General features: G+C 35.8%; 1 protein-coding gene across 1 annotated transcript; it reads left to right on the top strand.

Annotated features, from left to right (window-relative positions):
* The first annotated feature begins 4,340 nt into the window (after window positions 1-4,340).
* Window positions 4,341-13,286, top strand: LOC133301035 (uncharacterized). Its single transcript, XM_061500632.1, has 12 exons — window positions 4,341-4,735; window positions 6,737-6,960; window positions 7,833-7,900; window positions 8,557-8,628; window positions 8,749-9,095; window positions 9,202-9,270; window positions 9,350-9,438; window positions 9,545-11,740; window positions 11,855-11,932; window positions 12,034-12,145; window positions 12,777-12,827; window positions 12,942-13,286. The coding sequence occupies exons 1-12, from the start codon at window positions 4,418-4,420 to the stop codon at window positions 12,984-12,986; spliced, it is 3,669 nt and encodes a 1,222-aa protein (XP_061356616.1). The 5' UTR covers window positions 4,341-4,417; the 3' UTR covers window positions 12,987-13,286.
* The last annotated feature ends 379 nt before the right edge of the window (window positions 13,287-13,665 follow it).

The following is a 13,665-nucleotide window of genomic DNA, read 5'->3' as shown; positions in this document are numbered from 1 at the left end:
AATCATAACGAAAATTTGTTTTGTTTTTGTTAGCGAGGAAGCTCTGTATCACTATTGCTTTCATTTTGCTTCCACCATGCGTTGTTTCTGTTAGCAAGTGAAGCTTCGTATCAACAACGATAAAACTTCCACTAATAATGATACTGCTACCTCCCAGTGAGCCGAGCTGGCCAGGAACTATATATCCAAGGACTGGTCCAAGGCCATTCTAATACTCGATTTGCTTGTTTCTCAGTCTGATGCAATTCAAGACATCTGATGCGCATACACACTTCTTTGTACCTCTATTCCTCCACGATTCCATTTTTTTTTGTTAATATCATGATTAATTATCTCTCGTGAATGCTAATTTGATGGGCAATTTTATTATGATTACCGTATTTTGATGCACCCGTCGCACTGAAGTTCAGTGCAACAATAGTGCATTTTTATTAAGGTACATAGGTGAATTTTGAACAAATTTTTAGGATCCCATAATCCGCCTATGTATTATAGTAAAAATATATTGTCTTCCCACTAAGTTCAGTGCGACAATGCTACTTAAATTTTTTCGGGTAGTAAGTGCCTAAGTGTAAATAGGAGACACTTTTGGTATTCATGTGGATAGTGCTTAGAATAAGACTTTTGGTATTGGTTAGGAAATCATGTGGAGGGTAAATAGGAACGAATGGCACGTCCATAATAGGTTGAATTGTATAAGTAGTAGTATCTCATATAAGAAACCATTATTGATCATAATAAAAATGTGTTTTATTTATGTTAGCGAGTGAAACTCTGTATCACTAGTGCTTTCATTTTGCTTCCACCATGCGTTGTTTTTGTTAGCGAGTGAAGCTCCGTATCAACAACGATAAAACTTCCACTAATAGTGCCACTGCTACCTCCCAACGAGCCGAGCTGGCCAGGCTCTGCATCTCCAAGGACTGGTCCAAGGCCATTTGAATCCTCGATTTGCTTGTTTCTCGGTTTGGTGCAATTCAAGACATCTGTTGCGCATACACACTTCTTTGTACCTCTATTCCTCCACAATTCCATTTTTTTGTTAATATCATCATTAATTCTCTCTCGTGAATGCTAATTTAATGGGCAATTGTATTTTGATTATGAATATTGCTGGGCACGTGAAGGTTAACCCTTCGACCAACCAACCACCGCCATCGTCACTGTCGGCCATCAGCCACCTCTGCCATCCACGACGACGACAACCACAACCACCCATCTGCCAGTCACCACCATTGGCATGAGCTACTAGCCACCACCTTTGTCACTGGTTATAACCACCATAATTGCCACCAGCCATCACCGCTGCCACTTCCACCAGTCACTCCCGCTTGCCACTATTGCACTAACCTTCATCATCATCGTTGCAATCGCCATTGGCCATAGCCGCCACATTGGGCTACCACCACCATTGCCATCAGTCAATGCCAGCAACACCACCACTGCTAACATCATCAGTAAACTACCACCATCGTCGTCATCGCCATTAACCACCACACCACTATTATCTAGCCACAACCACCACACTTGTCACCGACTATTACCTGCATCTTCACCACCACCACCATCACCAGTCTATACAACCACTGCCACCAATTCAAACGGTCTCCCACCGCACCAGATGCCACCACCACCAACCATCGTTACTAGCCACGAGCCATCAATATCGACAATTAATTTAAGACTTAATTTTCAAATCTTTATTTGGTGAGGATATAATCTTTTAATTTTGAAAGAATTTGTAAGTTATTTACGTATTTTATTTAAAATTGTGACTTTTAACTTTTTTGATAATTTAAAATACAAACTAATATGTAAATAAGTAACAAAAAATAGTTTAAAAAAATCATATGAATTTTTTTTTAAAAAGGACATTTTTATCTATTTATATCATATCATGATATCGTATGATTCGCCCGAAAGACCAAATACGATAACATTATCCTACTAGATTATTTTTATATTTTTTTGTGTAACATATCAGGCCATTTATTTAGTACAAACCAAATGTAGAATATGATATGAGCTTATCAGGTCCACATCTTATTCTAATATTAACCAATCTATTGCTATGTTATATTGTCCACCAAATGAGCATGGAGAATAATTTGATATAATTTCAAATAATTCTAAATTTTTTTTAAGTTCATTTTTTTTTTGTTTTTAACTTTAGCTTAAAGTAACATTTAGCTTAAAAAAAACCATTTCAAACAGGCTCTTTTCATTAACCGCTAAACTACTTATATCATCATCAAAAATAATTTAAACAATAATTATTATTATTATTACAGATATTGTACGAATACAAAGCGTGTGAAATATTGATTGAAGATCTAAATTTTTTATGATGAATTAATTAAAGTATCGAACTTTTATTGTTATCAATGACCTTAATTAAATATAATTTTTATATAGTTTTTGTCACTAAAGTTAAAAAAAAAATCAATGAATATAGTAAAATGATAAAAGTGTCCAATTGGATAAATAAATAATTTATAATATCAGAAAATTATTTTTATTTTTATTGCAGAATTTCTTTTTTGCCATATTCACATAAAAGTAAGCGAGTCACATTGTAAAGAGAAAAAAAGAAGAAGAAAAGATTTTTGTAGGACTCATTCACTTTTATATGAGTGTGACAAATAATTTTTTTCTGTTAAACTCTTATAATATTAACAAAATCTTAGGCGTATATGTTTGTTTTTCTTTTTGATAAACATTCTTAAAATTAAGGTTCTTAATCGATCATCAAAATAACGTTTAAGTCATCTATGTGTAAATTTTAAACTTAAAATTCTTAATTTGTGTTCGAGATTCTTTTACAATATTTTTTTTATTGGATAAATCTAATTCATTTAATTCTAATCAATTTTAAACGATCCTAAAAATATATCTTTTTTAATAAGTTGATAATATTAATATATTTATATCTACATCAATATTTATTTTAACAATAAAGGGGATTGGTCCTTGAGTCACAAATCATATTTGCTAAAACGCTCTTTAGTATTTTTATCCCTAATTTAAAATCTACACCCACACATTATGTAATCACTACTTGTTTTGTCACGTAACTTTCAATTTTTTACTCACCCTATCTTTTAATTTTATCCTTTTAAAAAAATCCAAGGCCCCTAGTATATCAATTTAGAACTCATGATAAAATTACATAAATGATGATTAAAATCGCGAATGACAATACTTAATGTTGACAATTCTGAATGTATGCTCATGTATTAAAATTTCACATAATCTTATTATATAAATTTTTTATTTTTATCCCTCTTCGTTGATATTTGCAAATTTTAATGATCTTCAAGAGATAAACAAAATCTTTTTCACGTGACAGAAACATTAAAGTAAAAGAATCTATTGATACGAAAACAACATGAGTATATGACTACTACTCACAAAGCAAATAACAATAAAACAAAAACAAAAACAAAAATGGAAGGGGTATAATTAGGGTGTAAATGGGCTGGGCTTTGGCCATCCTGGCCCAAGCCTATGTCAAAAAAAAATTCAGCTTATCTGGCCTATTAAAGACTTTATTTGTACGCCAAACCCGGCCCATTTTCAAAAATAAGAAAGTCTGACATGGCCTACAGGCCTTGTAGGCCTTCCACTATATATACTAAGCAAAAAAAATAATTGTATAGAGCAAAGAAAGTTTCATTCATGCATGCACTAGTATTTCTCATAAGAAAAAAATGACAAACAAGAAAGAGTCAACATAATACCTCAGCTCTAGAATGTATATCATAGAGGAATAGAGTCAAATAAATGGGAAAAATAAGAAAAATACAATTAATGGATGCTGAAATAAAGTCTACAAGAGAATGTCATTCATCTAAAAATCTCTAAACCACCATCAAGACAAGGGAAAGAAGAGTATTATTGAAAGATCTTCATCAGTAACATCATAATCCAGCAAGGTACCCATTGCTCCATGGTATTAAGCTGCAACAGCATGTAAAATTTGGAGACATTAGACAAGTTTTCCTTTCATAAAATAAAATAGCACAAAAAGTAAGAGATATTGGTATTTGGTACTTTGTGTCTTTGCCACATAAAATAAATATTATTTTATTATTTTATTTTAATAAATTAAATAGGTCAGCCTACAAGGCTGTAGGGCGGACTTGACAAAATTGGCCTACGGCCTATTTATTAAAAAACTATTTTATAAGACTAAGCCTACCCTACTTTTCTGAAAGACCGGGCCTGGGCCGGGCTCAACGTAGCTCAGATTACACCCCTACGTATAATTGCAATATGGATGAGAAGGTTTAGGTTAAAAACTACAAAGAAAAAAACATCGTATGATTGTGCCATTTTTCTTTTTTCTATCATAAACTGGTAGATTCCAATACCTCGGAGTTCGAGGACGTCGAGGATAACCCCACCACCACCGAACATGTACGGCGGAGCCGCCTCCAAGCTGGGCCGCGCCGCCCACAAACGCCCCCACTCCTCATTTCCCCGTCCTCCGCCACCTCAGCATCGATCAGCTCCTTCCTCCGCCGGCCGCCGCCCCTCGGTCGGCGGCTCCGCCCGTGGAACGCCGCCGGCGGTGGAAGAGACGTTCAACCTGGTTTCCGGAAGCAACCCCGTCGCCTTCTCCATGATCATAAGATTGGCGCCGGACCTCGTGGAAGAGATCAAGCGCGTGGAGGCACAGGGTGGCACGGCGCGTATGAAATTCGATTCCAACCAGCATAATCCCAACGGAAATGTAAGCTTCTTACTCAAGTTACTGCAGTTTGTTGTTAAAGCTTTGAACTTTTGATTGGATTATAGTGAATTGAAATGCTAACTTGTTTTTTGAACTAGTCTTCCAATTTGTTTGTTCATTCATTTTTTGTCTCTATTGAAGATCATGTTAGGTTTTCCCCTTCCTTTTAAGTTCATTGGATTGATTTCAGGAAAAAATTCATTTTGAAAAGTTGATGTTAATATAGACTGGATTTCATGGTAAACCCGTCCGTGGCAGCATATCCACCATTCAAAACAGAATTTAAGGAAGGTCTCGAGTTCAAGTCCTTGTAAATGCAAAAAATTCCCTTTGCGGAGAGCGAACCCATCTCCACGTGGGAGATACCTATGATTTATCCTAAAAAAAGAAAAAGAACAGAATTTAAAATTTTGCATATGTGATATGTGCAAAAAAGGACAAAGCCAAGTGCACAATCTCCTCAAATAGGGTTGACGGTCGATTGTTAGCCGCCTTACCCTTGCATTTATTAGCGTCGATTGTACGCATCTCTATGCTTGCATTAGATTCGAACTCGTGACCTTTTCGTTCGCAAATGAGTAATCTTACCACAACTCCAAGCAAGGTTATTAAGATCGCGTGTAAAATCGTAATATCGATTGATTTTACGATTTTTGCTGTTCCCACGATTCAAATTGTTTGCTGTATCGTTTCATTCATTCACTTTGTGAAATTGACGTTTATGAATGTGGAATCGTATTATCGACTGTGTTTGCGATTGAAGAAAAAAAGCATTCATAGCCCCCAAGCCCATCTAAAAACCACGTTGTAAAGCCTAATCTTGCACTTGCGATTGCTTCTCTTATTTCTCAGTCTTGCAATTTCTATGGTTTGCGATTTCTTCATCTGCGATTGCCGGCTTCTGTGTCTGAGAGAAGGTCTCAGTTCTCCGCTTTGGTGGTTTGCGTGTGTGGCTGTGACTAGGTGATTGAAGCATTCTGGTAGGAGTGGAGGGGAACTAACGGGTTAAATGTTGGTTTACTGTTTAGGCTATTGTAGATTAATGTTTTTCACAACCGAGTGGAGTTTCTGGTAAAGTGGATGTTACTGTTTAAGCATTGTTGGGTGGTTGGATTACTGTGAAATGTATATTTCTTTTACTGTCACAACACCATTAGCGCAAGACGCAAGTGCTGTAGCAAGCCGCTAGAAGTTTTGAGCGTTCAGTAGCAATTCCCTAATTTTAATTAATTATGTTATTTTATATGAAATTCTAACCTTTATTAGATGGTATCTATTTGTCTTAAAGTCTCCCTCCAGCAAGATAGATAGCACGTGGCAAGGCAACCCAAGTGACTTAGAATATAGTCATATGCCTTATGCTGTTAAAGAAATATGAATTGAGGAAGAATATGGTCATATGCCGTATGCTGTAACAATGAAAGAATATTATTTTTTTTTTTACTTAACCAGAAAATTAAAAAATTATCAATTAAGGATTATCAATATGTGATAAATTATTTGATCATTCGTGTAATTTTAATATTGTATATGAACAGTTACGATCCGTGTTGATTTTACGATTTACGATCTTTTTACCCCTCCCGATCTTAGGTAAGATCTCGATCTTAACAACATTGGCTCCAAGGCTCGCCCTCAAAATTCTACATATGTGCATATTATGAAATTCATTTAGTGGTGGATATGCTGCCTTGTATAGGATTCATCGTGAGTCTATTAACATTACTCGGTTTTGAATAGCCTGTGTAGAGATAATACTACGACATAGGAAGTAGGAACTATCCATTGAATGGTGTGCCTAATTTGATATAATTTTCTATAATATGCTGACTTTAAATCATTTATGTTCTTTTTATGCATGAGTAGAATTAGGATTCCATGGCAGATTAAATCCCCATGTGGTTTGGTTCATATCTTCCATCTTTGTTTTTGTGTGTTTGCCTTTCTGTTAAGCAATTGTTGACCTGTAGTTTAAACGGTCTGTTATTTTATTTGTACCAGATTATTAATGTTGGTGGGAAGGAGTTCAGATTTACATGGTCGAGGGATGGTGACCTTTGTGACATTTATGAAGAACGCCAAAGTGGTGAAGATGGAAATGGTTTGCTTGTTGAATCTGGGTGTGCCTGGCGCAAGCTGAATGTACAGCGTATCTTGGATGAGTCCACTAAGAATCATGTCAAAATGAGGTCAGAGGAAGCCGAACGCAAGCTGAAGTCGCGCAAGTATGTAGCTGTCGTATGGGATATTACACTCACTTCATATTATTTACTCATGCCCTTTGAAAACCTTGTCTTCTACTTTTTATTTTCTCTCTCTCTTTTGCCTTGTTAATTTATTAGTCCTGGCATTTGGCATGCATTAATTAGAAAATGTACTTGATATATTTGGTATTAAAAATTATCTTAATATAGTTGTTAGATGGTAACTAGTAGAACAGTCCCTCAAAGTATTATATTTGTATTTTCAATTTTTGAAGGTATGCCACAAAAGTCAATTAATATATACACAAGCATGTAAAAATCTCAAGCAACTACTATGTTAATACTACTGAAGCACTTGGTGGTGAAGTTTTGATATATGTCTCTTCTATGGTTGCAATGATTTCTTTTTCTTTCAGGATTCTGTCACATATTAGATTAGTAATTAAAAGGAACTTGTTTAGTAGATGTAGATTACTTGTATATAGGTTGGTGGATTCATATTGACTGAGAAGAGTTATGGATTTACTACTGTGAATATTACAATATACAATGTCAGTAACACGCAGTTAACTTTTTAGTTTTTTAAAAGTAAATGAACTGTTGACGATTTTTGTTCAGCCTTTTGGCCTGTAAGTGTAACTGAATTTTTTGATTCAGAATGTACTCTATTTCTGGTGTTAAAGTGATAATTAACTCATCTGTATCTTTCCTTAGCTAAATATATTGCTCAGGTTTCATGGAACTCAATGATCTTTCTTCTTATTTTACTTTCCATACAGTGATGGTTTATGTTGTGCAGATATCTCCGCCCACCCCCAACCCCAACCCCCCCCTTCCTCTCTTTTTTCTTCTTTTTATGGCCAATGATCATTTATTTATGTTCTCTACAACAGAGCCATTGTCTTAGAGCCTGGAAACCCGTCTATGAAGAGCCAGATAAAGGCATTAGCTGCTGTTGAAGGTAATTTTTCTTTTGCTTCTTGTTCTTTATAATTAATTTTTCTCAAATTTTTAAGTGTGGAAACTTCAAGTTGCTATTTCATTATGTCGTTCGGATGAGAGGTAGCAACCCCCAATTAGGAGCCTATATGTTATAACTTAGAAGAAATAAGCCTGGCCCACAGAACCAAGTGGGCCAGCCTCTATTAGTTAGGATTTGTTAGTTGAAATTGTTAGAGAAGTTGTTAGAGTTAGTTAGCCCTCTAACTGCAGTGACAGAACTAGGATATAAATAGAGAAAGAGAATGTAAATGAGGGTAGTTAGTTGATGAGATGAGTTGCGTAGAGAGGCCAGGTTCCTCTAACTCCTAGAGTTGAGAGAAACAAGGTGAAAACCTTCATTGTGATATTTTACCACTCTACCTTATGGACCTTGATTCAGATCCTGAGGAAGAGATCACAGCAATAAGATTCCAATTCTTTCTTGTTCTCCTTTCAATCTTGAACCAGTTTTTATCAATGAGAAACTTGAAAAATTTCTTGATGATATTGGGCATGGTTATCTGCTTATCATCACTCTATTATGTTCTGCCAAGGCCTTCTCATTTTACTGTATTTGGTTTAATAGTGCTTATATTTAACTATCTAACTGAAGAGCCTTATACTTCCCATGTCCAGCTACACCGTGGAAGAATTACAATAAAAAGAAAGAAGCTGCACTTAAGAAAAGGAAAGTCGAAACTCTTCAAGGTGATTAAAATTTACATCTTTCCAAAGTGGTTTCAATCAATCTTAAGATGACCTCACTTAGCAGTATTGAAACCTTTCCTATAAAATGTTATAGCTGTAATGTCTGGAACTTTTTTATAGTTGGAGGCCCTCCAAAATCTTCCCATAGATCTGGATTGAATTCAACAAGTACTACTATCAAGGGCAGACATCCTTCTCCTCTTCCGTCTCCACCAGACCTTCTTGCTGCTTCATCCTCTCCCATGAAAGCTGTAAATATCTCTAAGAGCGTTGATGATGCTGCACCGACACAAATGACTGGCAAGCAAGATACTAATGTTGTCTCCGAGAAACAAATTTCTGCCAGGAAAAACAATGCTATGAGGAACACACCAGGAGGCAAAAGAAATAATGGATCTAAACCAGTAGATTTGCAGGACATGTTAATTTCTATTCTAAAGGATAAACCTAAAGGAATGACATTGAAGGTGTTGTATAAATCTTGTAGTTCTCCTTAAGCTTGTTTTTAATATCTCTGACTTTTTTAATTAACCCAATATAATCTTCTTAACTGTTCTCCCCCTTCGATCGTAGGCCTTGGAGAAATCTGTTGGTGACGCACTTCCGAATTCGATGAAGAAAATTGAGCCCATTATAAAAAAAGTAAGTGGTGGGAATCTTTTGAGATTATTGTTTTATGATAAATCTGTGATCTAATTTTTCGTATAATGTTGAGCATCAGATTGCAACGTACCAGGCCCCGGGAAGGTATATTTTGAATTCAGTACTGGATTTGGAAAGCTCCAAGAAACCTCAGACTGAAATTGGAAGGTACATGTTATTTTCACATAACAATATCATTGTATACCAGTACTGTAACTGTGTCGCTTTTATGGGCCCCTTCATGCATTTAAGGTGTATTATCTTATTTGTACAGTTCTCCTGATGGAAATCATAGCCAGATTCCTGCTCGTGAAGAGTTTCATGATCAGACATCAGCTCCACAGGGAGACTTCAAAGAGATGGTCCCAAATGACAATATGGAGGAACCGGTGCTAGTAAAATCCAAAGTGGAAGAAGAATCAAACACAGTGGAAAAAATTGATGCCCAACATAATTCACCTGATATCTTTGGTGACAAAAAAGTTTCTGATCACAGCGAAGGGCAGGCAGGCAGCTCTAGTGATAGTGGAAGTGACAGCGATAGTGGAAGTGACAGCAGCGATAGTGGAAGTGACAGTGGAAGCCATAGTAAAAGTCCTGCTGGAACAGGGAGTGGGAGTAGTAGTGACAGTGAAAGTGATGCATCTTCCAGCAGCAAAGAGGGACTGGAGGGTTCTGATGAGGATGTAGATATTATGACTAGTGATGATGAAAAAGAGTCAAAGCACAAAACCGAAGCCTGTGATCAAAGGGTGTCATATCCCATTCCAGTAAAATCTCCGGAGGGAAGATCTATGCAGATTGATGGTGATGAGAAGCAGGATGGTAATGAATCTGATGTAGTTGAGATTGAAAAAGACTTACCTGAGGAACAGGAAGCTGAAAAGGCCCCAACTATGGCTACAATTTCTGATAAAGATGAAAAACGTGCAGAAGAGAGAAAACCTCTTTCACCTGATTATCAACAGCTCCAGGAGCGCCAAAAAATTATAGGAAGTTTGTTTGATGAAAAGGAAAATGAAGTCAAAGATAGCTCTAGGCACGAACAGTCTGATAGCTCTGATAGGTTATCTAAAGGTAAACATAAGAGAGGTTCTGATGTGAAAAACATTGATGAGAAATCTGAACGTACAAAGAGGTTGAAAGCTGGAAACTTGAGTCACCAACCATTTTCTCCTAGTATGGATGTGCAGATGTTGGATAATTCTCTGAATTTGTCTCCTGCCGAATTTATTGATGGCACTTGCAAGGTCCCAACCATACAAATGGTGAATAGAGCTGATAGACAAGGAAATTCCAGTGTTGGTTCACAGAAAGGATACAATCGAGCATTTCCAGGAAAATCTACTACAGATTTACCACAAACAGGTCAAAGGTCCTTTGACCAAACCTCTCTAGGAAACCCTTCCTTCCCATGGGATAAATCAGATAAACATGGTGAAAGCATAAGGCACAGCAGAAAACAATCAGGAAAGGACTTTCATGCGCGTGAAGTTTCTTCTGTGCAGAGAGAGAAATCTCATACAGATGCCCAAAATGATGATATTCATACCACTGAGAAAAAAGTTCCCAGGAATTCCAGGAATGGTAATAATGGAAGTAAACATTCACTATCCATGGATTCTCATTACAAAAAACAAGGTGAAATGGTTGGTAAGTTAAAGGACAGCCGGCAAGGTACTCAGTCACACTTGGGAACATCACCTAAGGACAAGAACAGAGCTGGTCTTGATAAATCCCCTGCAATTAATGGGCGAGGTATCACTCTTCAAAGAGAGCTTTCAGACTTGGAGTTGGGTGAACTTCGTGAGTCTACTCCGGACGAAACCCAAGCCTCAAAGCAATTTGATAGAAAAGGTTCATTTAAACATTTGGAAAACAAAGCAAACGCTTCAGAGGACAGGAATTCAGATATTACTAAAGTAAAACCTTCATTGAAAGCAACTTTAGATGCAGGAAAGCCATCCTCAGCCTTTGTAAGTTCTGGTTTTCCCAGCAATTTGGAAAACATGAATAGAAAGAACTCAGATAATAATTTTGAAGACTCAACATGGTCTCGTTCTAGAGTTCTGCAGGCTCATTCACAACATGTGAAAGTAGATCCAGTGGAAGTTGGATCTCAAAACAAATTGGAAGAAATGAGTAGTAAATTCAGAAATAATGAATCTGGGGTGAGCCAAGATGTTTATTTGGAAGGTCGCGGTGAAAGCAATAGAAGAGCACCTGGAAATGCATCTAAACAGCAAGACACTACACGTGGAATAGTTTCCTACCCTGTGAAAGAAAGTAAAAGACAGACACCTAATTCATTGGAAGAGATGGCTGATGGAGGAAAGGATTCAGTGTTTCCAGATAGAAATAATAGCGATCAAAAGAAGAGAGAATCGTCTTCAGATGAAAATAGTTGCTCTTATTCAAAATACGAAAAGGATGAACCTGACTTGAAGGGACCTGTTAGGACCTTTTCCGAGTAAGCAGTTATTCTTTATTTTTCTTTTATTATTGTTGTTGTGGTAGGGTTCTTCTTTTGAGTTAACCACTTGATTTTTTTAGCATCTGATATGTGTGTCTTACGCAATGCTAGATATAAAGAATATGTTCAGGAGTATTGTGATAAATATGAAAGTTATAGCTCCTTGAACAAGATTTTAGAGAGTTACAGGTAAGCAGTCTTACAATTCAAGGCTTCAGTGCATTTCTGTTAGATGTTTATTTATATTACTTGTCTGATGTTGTGTCTTACATCTCGCCCATAATTTGTAGGAGTGATTTTCAGAAACTAGGCGAGGATTTAGCATATGCTAAAGCCAGGGATACGGATAGATATTATGACATCTTGGGGCAGCTGAAGGAATCCTATGGACGTTGTGGAACGGTATGTTTTATTTGGCTCCGCCAATGCATGCAGTATTTGTATAATTGTATGGAGCTCAAATGTTGGGACAAAACATGTTTTCGTGTATTCTTGTTCTGCAGTCAACTGTTTCTCAAAATTTTACTTGTACTTAAAGCCCCTTTTATTTAATCTCATCCATTTACCTTTCTATTTTGGATGTAAACTTTAAAAATACTTGTACTGTCTAAATAACATGTATGAGTAAGACATATAAAATCTTTTTAACATCGTTCACTTAAGTTCTACCATAAATTGGTAGCAGTAAAGAATTTATGTTTATTGATAGTGCATGTGCATGATAAAAAAATTAATACTCTAGTTTTGAGTCATGTGGATGCCTTAAACTGGTTCATCTTATTGTCTTAAATAGCAACCTGTTATAGCATTGTCAGCAATGGTAATTGACTGATAATTGTCTAGTTTAACTTGATGCAAATTTGGTTGAGTTTAAACAATTTACTGATACAATTTTTTATTTGGATTTTGTATTTTGGATATTGGAGATTTTTTTTAATCTTTTCTCAAGTGCTTCATGTGGCACCTAAATTGTAAATTTATCCTTGTATTTAGTATCTATCTTCTAAATATGTGGGCATGATGTGAATTGCAGAGACATAAGAGACTGAAGAAAATATTTATTGTGCTTCACAAGGAACTGGAGGTAATTATTTAATCATTCTAGAAGCTTGATCTGGAAACTTTTTTATTGAATAATGAACCTTTTATTATTATTATTATTTTAATAATTCATGCTTCTTTTTCCTACTTCTTGCAGCATCTTAAACGAAGGATCAAAGACTTTGGACACACTAATAATTAAGAGAAAAAACAAGATTAGATGATTTCTTGTGTAGATTGCAGTCTGTTTATCAAGCTTGAGAACTTTTGGGTGATGCATGAAGCAAAGTTGAGTGGATGATTTATTATGTTCATTGGATATTCTCTAGCATTTAATACAATTCTTGGTAGAGCCGTACATTTGTACAAAAATTTAAATTTTTGGATAATGCTTTTGTGCATAGGTCTGGCATTTTTTTTTTTTGGTTTAGCCTGACCTTCATTTTGTTTCCATGTCCCCATAAATTGTATTTTTATTTTATCTCTTTGAACAAGTTCAGCTTGCTTCAGTTTTAAAAGTCCTAGAGAACTTTGAGAATTGGCATTTTAAGTTTATAAGCCAAAGAAATGAATAGAAATAAAGCATCAAGCTTCGACTAACTTTTGCTGTCCTTGGTCACATGGTGATTATAAGATAATTGGTAACAAATAGAGCAAGGAAAGAAAGATTGGAACTGTCAGTAACAAAAACGGGTGCAATTTGAAGATGAAGAAATTCCAATGGGAGAATGATTCATTTGTCTCATCAAGAAGTTTTCTACTTCATTGTATAACATAATTGAACTATATAATAATATGATTTCATTCTGTGTGTTTTTTTATCATTATTATTATTTCAGTTCATATGTTAATTTAAGTGGTTAAAAGGCTTTGCTTAGCAG

This window comes from Gastrolobium bilobum, unplaced genomic scaffold (genome assembly GCF_033153095.1).
Source record: "Gastrolobium bilobum isolate Gb01-03AN ecotype WA unplaced genomic scaffold, APGP_CSIRO_Gbil_v1 utg6170, whole genome shotgun sequence".
In the NCBI taxonomy this organism is placed as follows: Eukaryota; Viridiplantae; Streptophyta; class Magnoliopsida; order Fabales; family Fabaceae; genus Gastrolobium; species Gastrolobium bilobum.
The sequence above is the reverse complement of the archived record's forward strand: the minus strand, read 5'-3'. Positions and strand labels throughout refer to the sequence as shown.